Genomic DNA, 10,337 nt, shown 5'->3' with positions numbered 1-10,337 from the left:
GCTTCCCCGCTGACGCCCACCAATGAGAATGCGACGCCACAAAGCACCCTGGCAACCAGGGGCGGGGACGTCCTTTGTTTGCAGGGATGGGGCCCGCCTCTTAAAACAGTCGCTCTCTCACAGGAGCCGCCTGGGGCAGAGAACCTGCAGCACCGTTAGTGATTTAGGTTTATAGGGAATTTGCACGTTTGTTATATGGTGTCTTTCTTACACAGTCCTGAGGAGCGGGCAGGGCCCGGTTTAAACTTACTCTAAGGGCTGAGGAGCAGGCAACACTCACACCGGCCCACAGCCTTCCCCCAGGACCCTTTAAACTACATACAAGACCTTGAAGCAACAGTCACGGACAACCTCTGCATGTGTCTTTATCCCACTCTAAACTCTGAATTTCCCGCATAGTATTAGACTAATGTGATCCCTCTTCGAAGCTCTTAGGAACACACTTAGCACTTAGGGGGCCTGAGCTTCCCATTGAAGGAAGGGAAGCTCAAAAATAGAAAAGGAAAGTGACTTCGTCTAAGATAAGAGTCCTCGTATTCTGGGACCAGGCTTTGGGCAACCTGAAGAGTCTGAAGACATTAGAACTGAAGTCAGGCATGAAGGAGACTTGTAAAATGGAGGCAAGGAAGAATAAGGTGATTACACATCCCCACCAATCCCCGTTGAGGGCTTGTTTTGAAACCCAAATAAGATTATGCTTGGGGTAAACCAGAACTAATATTTATCAAGTATTCACTATTTCGTGATACTATTATGCCTTATTAGTATTATTTCATGTGACCTTCATAATAACCTTGTGAACTCGATTCTAATATCCCCATTTGACAGATGAGAAAATGTAGTTTCTATGAGAATGAATAACCGAGTAGGTCAAGGTCACCCAAGCTATTGAGCTCTGAAACAGGGTTTTGACAGGGGCAGTTTGATTTCAGAGTCCATGTTCTTAACCATGATGCTGTGTAGTATTTTGTGAACATAATGGATTCTGAAGTTATGGAATTTGAAACTCCCAAGTAGGAAATGACTATATTAAGAAGGAATTTGGGAAAATATGTTGTCAATGACCACAAAGGGAAGTTGAAATATCAGGTAAGTCACTTAAGGTGCTCTTCTCAGCTGCTTGGGTACCTTTTTTTGGCTGGATGTTGTGACCTGACAAGACATGGTCATTCCTGTGGATCTCCCAGTGGTAGTCTTTGCTTTATTTTTCCCTTTTTTTCTTTCCTTTTTTATTGCGTCTGTTCTGATGTCCTTGAGGGTAAGGCCACCTCTGTGGATCAATCTCTAAGGTCATAGATGGACCTTTCTGTGATGGAAATGTTCTGCGCTGTCCAGTGCCAGCAGCCACTAGCCTCATGTGGCTTGGGAGCACTTGAAATATGGCTCATGTGACTGAGGAGTACTTTTTAAATATTTAATAAAAATTCTAATTAGTTAAAATCGACATTTAAATAGCCATATGTGGTAGTGGCTATGGTATTGGATTATCATGGGCCTATAGGGTGTTCTGTGATTTATGTACCTCAGGACAGAGCCCTCTTGGAATTTTGTGTTTCAAATGTGAATGTTTCTCTGAATCACCCTGGACAAAGCTGTACATTGCTCTGGGGCAGCGATCCCTGAGTCTCTCCTCTCTAGGGTCTTTCACGAGGTGCTGTTTGATGTCCCTTGCCACTCAAAGATCACTTCCACCAGCTGCTCTCCATGTTCAGGGCAAAACTCTGGAGTGAAATAGGCTCCCGCAGCCAGTTCCTAGGGGGTGGGAAGTTGTGAGCAAAAGAGAACCCTGGATCCAGGCCCATGGCATACTAGCATGGACTTGATCCGGGATGGTCACTCTGGCTGCTGCTGCTGCTGCTGCATCGCTTCAGTTGTGTCCGTCGTCCCTGGGATTCTCCAGGCAAGAACACTGGAGTGGGTTGCCATTTCCTTCTCCAACGTGTGAAAGTGAAGTCGCTCAGTCGTGTCCGACTTGTAGTGACCCCATGGACTGCAGCCCACCAGGCTCCTCTATCCATGTGATTTTCTAGGCAAGAGTACTGGAGTGGCTTGCCATTGACTTGCCAAAGACTCCCAGTCTGTGTCAACAGACACTACAGGTTCCTCGCCAGCTGGGGCTCAGCAAGGCTCAGCATAACATGACATCACAGATAGCTTTGTGATCCTGCTCCATTAAGGACTGCCTTTCTTCACAGGGCTGTCATCCTGGTTGATGTTCTGGTTATCTATTGCTCTATTAACAAACCACCCAAAATTAACAGCTTAAAAAAAAGTCATATTGCTGAGAAATCTTCAGCTTGGGCAAAGTTCAGTGGTGAAACCTTATTTCTGCTCTATGAGGATCAGGGTTCTTGGTGCCTCTCCATGGGCTGTTTGGGCTTTCTTATAGCATATGACTGGGTTTAAAAGAAAGCATCCAAAGTGACAAAATATTCTGGTGGTCCAGTGGTTAGTTAGGACCCTGCGCTTCCACTGCTGGTGACCTGGTTCGATCCCTGGTCAGGGAACTAAGATCCTGCAAGCCGAGTCTGCGGCCAATAAACCCTCAAAATGACAAAATGAGAGATGCCAGTTTCTTAAGTTCTGGGCCTAAAGACTGTGTTAGTGTCATTTCTGCCCAACCCTATTGGTTCACGGAACCACAGAGTCCAGATTCAAGCAGAAGAGACACATCCTACCTTTTGATGGGAGCAGTTTCAGAGAATTTGAGTTGCACTTCCAGAGGAAGTCCTGACAGGTGTCAGGTCATTTCCTTCCAAGGTTCAGTTCAGATAAAACCAAACTGGAACTTAGTCTGATAGGGGAGACAAATAATAATCAAATAAACACCCCAATAAATCCCAATTTAAGTCATTATTCAAGTAAGAAAAAGAGGAATGAGAGTAATTTAAAAGGAGATTTAGCCCAGTCTGGGTGTCAGGGAAGGCTATAAGGAAAAGATGTTTGAGCTGAATGAAACCTATTAAGGTAACCAGGAAGCACTTAACAAAGGCGGGCAGTGGCAGGGAAGTGGGAAAGGGTACCAGAAAAAGGGAAAAGTATATACAAAGTCCCTCGAGGAAGAAGGCTGGCAGAGTGTAGTAACTAAAAGGTTAGTATGGCAGAAAAGAAAACAATATACAGGACACGTTAGGATAGAGGCCAGAAACTTGGTAGAGCCTTGTTAAGCATTAGGCCATACTGAAGACTTTACTGATTCTTATTATGAGGGCAAAAGAAAGCTACTGAAATATTTTAAGCAAGAGGGTGTTATGCTATAATTTATGCTTTGAAAATATGTCTCTGGTTGCAGCAAGGTGTACAGATTGGAGGGGACCCTGAGTAGATGCACAGAGACTACTTATACTTAGCCAACTACTGCAGTGGTTTCTGTCAAAGTGGACGCTAGTTTGGGAGTCAGATGGTATCAGAGGAGACAGAGTAGATGGATTTGGGATGTCCTGGAGGTAAAACTGATAGGACTTAACAATGGAAGGGATATGGGGAAAGGGAGCCGAGGTGTTTGGTTTTCTACTACTGCTGCTGCTGCTGCTGCTGCTAAGTTGCTTCAGTCGTGTCCAACTCTGTGCGACCCCATAGATGGCAGCGCACCAGGCTCCCCCGTCTCTGGGATTCTCCAGGCAAGAACACTGGAGTGGGTTGCCATTTCCTTCTCCAATGCATGCAAGTGAAAAGTGAAAGTGAAGTCGCTCAGTTGTGTCGGACTCTTAGCAACCCCATGGACTGCAGCCTACTGGGCTCCTCCGCCCATGGGATTTTCCAGGCAAGAGTACTGGAGTGGGGTGCCATTGCCTTCTCCGTTCTACTGCTGCAGACTACCACAAAATGTAATGGCTTAAAACAGTAGCCAGTGTATTACTTGCTCAAGATTCTGCAGTTTGAACTGGGCTTGGTATGCAGCTCATTTCTGCTGTGATCATCAGCAGGGGTGGCATAACCAGTTTGGATCAGATGATATGTGTCTGGGTTCAGTTCTTGCTGCCAGCTCAGTTGTTTGGTTCTCCTCTGGATGGCTTCTCCATGCAGTTAGCTTAGTGGTCTCAGGATGGTAGGACTTAAATGGAAGCTGCTAGTTTTGCCACATTCTATTGGTTAAAGATCAAGACCAGCCCAGGTCAGAAAGGGGACTACACAAGGTCATGAATATTAGGTGTGATCCATCGGAGGATACCAAATTTAAAAGTCTACCACACAGAGTCTTCTGGATTTCTGACTTTTTTCTTGGATGGATGGTGGTGCTATTCATGGAAATGGGAGCATTTCAATGGTGTTGCTTCCATCCCCATATTTAAAATCTGCACTCTGTAAGAAGGATGATTAGATTTCAAGTCTCTTTTCCCTCAGAATTGTTTTCATTGATCCTTCATCCTGGATTAAGTCCCATTGTTACAGATTCCTTTGGTCCCCCCTTTGACATTCATCCCACTGGGGAGCATTGTCTAGTTGGCCTCCCTGTTAGATGAGAGCTCCAGGTGCCGCTTTCACTGTTTCCTGATCTCCATCCCAAAAGCTCAGCCCACCTGGCACATAGTAAATTCTCCATCTTTGCTGAATTGAGTAATCTTATTCTTTCTTCGCATGAAAGGTATTACTATTATATTAACAATGTCCTGTATTTCTAAGCCAAGACTAACCTAACAGGACCATGAGGAACAAAACCAGCAAGGAACTGGGATAACACCTGATGTTCAGATGCTAAGTAGATTTGATGTGTCTGTTGGTTGTAATAAGCTGCAGCTGCTGATATCCGATGGAAAACAAATATTTAATGGGTGGTGTCACCAATGCTATCTGTTGTTCTAAACACCAATAATTCCATTGATGTATGAGGGAACACTGGAGCAGAGGTCAAGAGCTCTGGTCTAGTCTAGTCTTAAGTGGCTCCAAGGAGTCAGGCAATATGCAGGACCTAAGCTGAAACTGCAACACTTTGGCCACCTCATGCAATGAGTTGACTCACTGGAAAAGACTCTGATGCTGGGAAAGGTTGGGGGCGGGAGGAGAAGGGGACGACCGAGAATGAGATGGCTGGATGGCATCACTGACTCGATGGACATGAGTTTGGGTGAACTCCGGGAGTTGGTGATGGACAGGGAGGCCTGGCGTGCTGTGATTCATGGGGTCGCGGAGAGCCGGACACGACTGAGTGACTGAACTGAACTGAACTGAAGAGTGCCATGGGCAAAGGTAAAAGAACAAAGGAAAAATACAAAGTCATTCTTTTAATATAAAATCATTTAATTTTTTTCTCTGTTAAAATACACTCAGTCCAGATGCTGTGGATCAGGTGACCAGATTTTTCAGGATTCTCACTCCATCATAAGCTGATTCCATCTGTGTCAAACCTGGTTCTGGTCACAGAACATTCACATCTTTAATTACAAATACTCAATGTGATGCAAATGATGTAATCAATATCTAACACATAGGTATATAGTTTCTCAGTGGTCACTGCACGAGGTATCAACAATGCAGGCTCAAAAAATAAGATGTATAGTAAGTTGGTCTTTTCCAAAAATATATTAGGACACTAAGCTTACACCTTAAATGAATAAAAAATAAATACGAATTAAGCGCTAGCTCCTTTGAGGAACAGTGCATGCAGACAATGAACTCGCACGTGTGGCCATTCATAACAGAAAGCTCTGGAATCCCAACAGTGTCTCCTCACAAAGCCAATCCTGAGTGTGAGGACGTAAATGAGAATAACACATAGCTTGGCCAGGCTGCTGGATTCCATGTGGGGTTTGGAGTTCAGCATAATTTCTAACAGTTTCCAACAGAAAGAAGAGCAATGGTGTTTTCTTACTGGTCACTTCTCCCAAACTGTGAGGCCTGGAGCTGATCAAGGAAGTTCAGAAGCCTTCTAGTTTGAGCATATGAACCCCAGGGTTGCTAACCTGGGGACACAGATGCCTTCAAATTGTGCTGCCCTTTGTAATGAGAAGGGTTTTTATCATGCCCTCCTCACTGCTGATCATGCACTGCAGAAGGCACTTTCATTCTTTTGAGAGTTTCGGTTTCTACTTGAGCCTCAAGCCCTACTTCTTAGCCCCCGTTGCCAGTCTGCATTCATGCTCACAAAAATAGTCAAGAGCTGCATGCCAAGTTCTGACAGCAAGAATAAGCCATAACTAGAAAGTTTATATATGATAAAACCTTCCAAATGATGTAAGCAAGAGGAAAACGCTTATTTTACCACCATGCAAACAACCCATCTAAAAATGCAACCCAGGAAATTATAGTTTAACAATATTCTGGACAGTACCAAATAGATTAAACTATCCTTCAATTCAAAGCACATACTATCCCCTTGAGGAAAACCAGATGTGAGCATTGTCTGTCTATTAGGTAATAAATAAAACGGTACCATCAGTGCTGTAAAAACAGACAATAGACCTGACATCTAATGAAGTGAGTTAGTATTGCCTCTATTTAGTATCATCACAGATAACTCATCTCTGCCATGAAATCCATAAAATGTGTGACTACACTATTCATGGGCACCTAGAGCAGGGTCTTTTAACCTGTCGAGTCAGTTTAATTATGGCCCATTTTCTAGCAGAGAAAATGGGGAGAGTAGAGCTTTTTGTATGTATAGAAAAACAACCTTCCACAGCCCATCTGGCTCACAGGCACATTTTACCGTGTAAATCCCTTCAGTCACTCCAAAGGGAACAAGGAAGTCCCCCCAAACCCAGAAGATAGACCTAGTTGCGTGACAAAAATTTGGCCATCTCTGGAGCTGCTCTCCCTCCCTGGAACTGAGCAGGTGTCCTCTACCAGCCACCAAAGCCCCACTCTTTACCTCTGCACTCATCTCCTGACCCGGTGGGATGCCCGCAGGTGGAGCCACACTAAACACATCTGCTTAAGTCACGGTTCTGCCACTGAAAGGAGAAACTCTACTTTGGAAATGAGTTTTAATGTAGACTCTCCTTGCAACAGGAACTTTTTTTCCATCCTGAAAAAGACATGGAGTGTTGACTACAGTCACCTACTGATCCTTCTAGGTTCAGATTCATGATAGAATCTGGCAGCTCAATCCTGTAGCTCACCTCCACAGGAAGTCCCAGAACCACACAGTCCATGCGACGGCTTCCCTCTTCCTTGTTACCAGTGGGAAGAGTTGCCTGTTTTTTTTGGTATGATAAGTGGTGCAGTGAGGTGTGCTGAGTGGATGTGGGACTGCCATAGAAAGGGTCCCAGGTCCCAGGCTGGGAGGTGGTGCAGGAGGGGCGTCCTTGGGAAAGCTTCTGCTTTTACCAATATGACTAGAATCACCTGAGCAAGGGGGATGTGCACTCACTTTGTACTTGATAATCAGCCTACCATCTAGCTCTGCCACAACCAGTTGTGTGACCCAGGTCAACCATGTAGCCTCTCTGGCCGATGGTCTCATCCATACCAGGCACTACATGAAAAAAGCATCTATCACAACCAAAGGTCACTGGGTTAAACAAAGTGACTGCTGAGCCAACGCCAGATCCCGCCAGGCCCCAAAGCCACAGACTAAGGATCTTTCCTCTCTATCTCTAGGTCTGAGCAACCTGGCTGGGTGGGAATGCCTCCTCTTAGGTCTGACCACTGTACCTCTATGGGGTATAGGGACTCGCTGCAAGGGAAAATGACAACATTCTTTGGGTTCTGTGATGGACTAGGGAAACTGCACTGAACAGCTGAGACTCAGACTTGCATTTTACCTTCACCCCTGGCCCCTGTTTCTGTGTGTCCATTGAACTCTTTACTCAGTAACTCTTAATTTCTGGGCCTTCTGTAAGAGAAAGGGTTAAGAAAGTAAAAGAAACTGAAATCAGGTAGTTTGCTAATGCCAGTAACTGAATAGAGATGAAGCAAATGGAAAACTGTGGACAAGAGTTTGCGTTTCTCTGCATTCCCCTTTGAAAATGGAAAGCTGAGTGTTACAACTGCATCTGGTGGGGAGATGACTCTAACGACAGTAGAGGTATAATTCTCATTGCACACTGTAAACAACCAATATTAAGCTGCTTTGGCTAAGCCTAGGAATGACTGGGTATTGAGACTTCACTGAAATAGGAAGAAAATATGAATCTGCTCTGGGATGCCCTGAACTACATTCCTAGAGGCAGGTAGGTACTGCTCAGGGGGCTGGATCTAATCCTTGGCCGTGAATTTAGATGACCTGCCCCTTGTTCCTGAAGCCAACCCCCAGGAAGGATTCTGTGATGACAAGTCTGGCTCCATGCTGAAGCGCCTCCAACTCTGCCCACCAAACAAAGTTAGCAAATTGTGAAATGTTCATCATTTCCTAATTTTGTATTATAAAATGGAATTAGGAACATAAACATGTAACATGTAGCAAAACCCCGAGCCTGCGTAGGACTATCAGCCTCTCAGCCACCTCTGCGTAGGCCAATAAGTTTGGAAAGTTTTTCACAGTTTTCAAGTTTCAGCGATTCTGCTTTCTGTTTCAATCGTTCATCTCTGTATAATCCTGCCAAATTGGTCAACTCCGACTCTGAAAGATAAAAGAGATAACTAATTCATCAACAGAGTTGAGCTCCTTTATTTCACTTCAATAATTCTGGAAGCAAAGCTCCTTTTACTTTATTTAATGCTTTTTGTTTCAATTAAGTTTAAGAAAAAAACGCATTTACTCGAGAAACATGTATCAGGAAGCCATACCACACCAGGTGCTGAGGATTAAGGGACATCTGTGATCCTGGAGTCCGACAGTATCTGTGCTCCATTACAAAAGCACCGGACTTAGTTCTCATCAATAGAACATTTGGCACCAGACTTAGGAAACCTGCACATGTGCAGTAAGAGAAGACTCTGTTTCAAGGCTTTCCTACGAATGGTATTCAGATGGCAGTTGGGAGAGAATGGAGTCCGATTGCCTGTTCCTGTCATCTGAAACAAAGGCATCTGCTTCACCCTTCCCAAGTCGCTGGAGCATAACTCATACGCGCTGACGGACACAGAGCCCTCCTCTGGGGGCCTGCCTGCTCTAGGTGCCCAGGCTGCCTGTGGCATCCTTCATGCCCTCACCACATGGGGGGCCCCTAACTCAAAGGGCAAAGGCAGCTGGGCTCTTTTAAAAGTGAAATCATCTGGATCCGGTGACCTCTACCTCCTTGACAAAATGTATTTCATTTTCTCCTCATAGTGGAGAAGGTCATTCTATTTTTAACCAGAATATAATCTCTGCTGTCCTCCTGGACTCAGCAGTGGTTTGGCTACCTCTCTTTTTTATTCTTTTGTATAGTTTCAGAGACACTCTGAGGAAGGAATGCCTGAAGAGAACCTCCAGAGACATGTTGTGTATTAACAGGAAGGCATGCTTGGAGGGCCTGTGTAGCTTCAACAGCAGATAGCTACTCAGTGTTTAAAGGCCCATACTAGTGAGAATGCTATTTTAATCATTCTTAAATATGCCTATTCATTCTTAATCATCTTGCTGACAGATTTTGTTTTTCTTTGTGAACGAGAGGCACCTGTCTGATTAATCAGCAAACCGACTGGAAACAGGACCTAATACTTAGCTGTGGGGAACAATGGGTACTGGTTTCTGAGTAAGTCTGTATCAACACAAAATACTGGCATTTCTGCTCACAATGATTCCGTTTACACCAAGTAAGGCCCAAAGTGCAGATTAAGTGCAGGACTTTAGGGCGAGGGATGGGGATGCATGAGAACCTACCCTCTACAACAGGGGCTCAGAGCCCAGACCTGGGCCCAGCAGTTGCTTGGCAAGCAGCGAGTCTCCTAGGCTCCAGAACAATGTGCTTTCACCCCGTGGCGTGGGGCCCGCATTGCGTGCCAGCCAGAGCTTGCCTTGGCATGGGCATCCCTGTGGGTGATGCAGCTTCGTGGAGGATCATGGGCCGCACCCAGATGAGAGTTCTTGCTGCCTTGTCCCACCCAGAGCCAGGCCCTGACTCCGTTTGTCTGGCTGCTCCAGCATGTGGGAAACCTGTTGAGGAGGGCTCTGAGGTCCTCTGGAGTCACAGCTGCACCAGTGTGTAGAGCAGATTCTGTGGCTCAGCTTTTCCTTGAAATGATTTCCTTAGGTTTTTTTGTTACTGACCTTATCCAAATGTCTCATTGCCTAAAATCTCAATCCAGAAAACATTAACGGCTAGTGATTCTTTCTATTTTCTACACTGACAACCACTGTAATAAGCTGATGAAAGAGATAAATACGTGCACATATCCGAATCCTTTCTCAAAACATGCTCCAAAGGTTGAGAACCCTGCTCCAGAGCAATGACCCTGCATAAGGACAGTGTTTCAGGGAACCATGCCCCACACCCCCATGATCATGGCTGGAGAAACTTCTCTCCAGATAGCCA

The 10,337-nt window shown here is 45.2% G+C and overlaps 1 protein-coding gene across 1 annotated transcript in view; it reads right to left on the bottom strand.

Moving 5' to 3' along the window:
• Nucleotides 1-5,129: 5,129 nt before the first annotated feature.
• Nucleotides 5,130-10,337, bottom strand: part of DNAJC18 (DnaJ heat shock protein family (Hsp40) member C18) — a 29,935-nt gene continuing 24,727 nt past the window's right edge. Inside the window, exon 8 of the mRNA XM_055430503.2 lies at nucleotides 5,130-8,500. Coding sequence (XP_055286478.1) covers nucleotides 8,376-8,500 — 125 coding nt within the window. The 3' untranslated portion in view covers nucleotides 5,130-8,375. The remainder of the gene's footprint in view (nucleotides 8,501-10,337) is intronic.

Source organism: Moschus berezovskii, chromosome 8, assembly GCF_049115385.1.
Source record: "Moschus berezovskii isolate FMDL1 chromosome 8, NW_MosBer_1.0, whole genome shotgun sequence".
Lineage (NCBI taxonomy): Eukaryota > Metazoa > Chordata > Mammalia > Artiodactyla > Moschidae > Moschus > Moschus berezovskii.
Note: the sequence above shows the minus strand (reverse complement) of the source record. Positions and strands in the feature narration are given on the sequence as shown.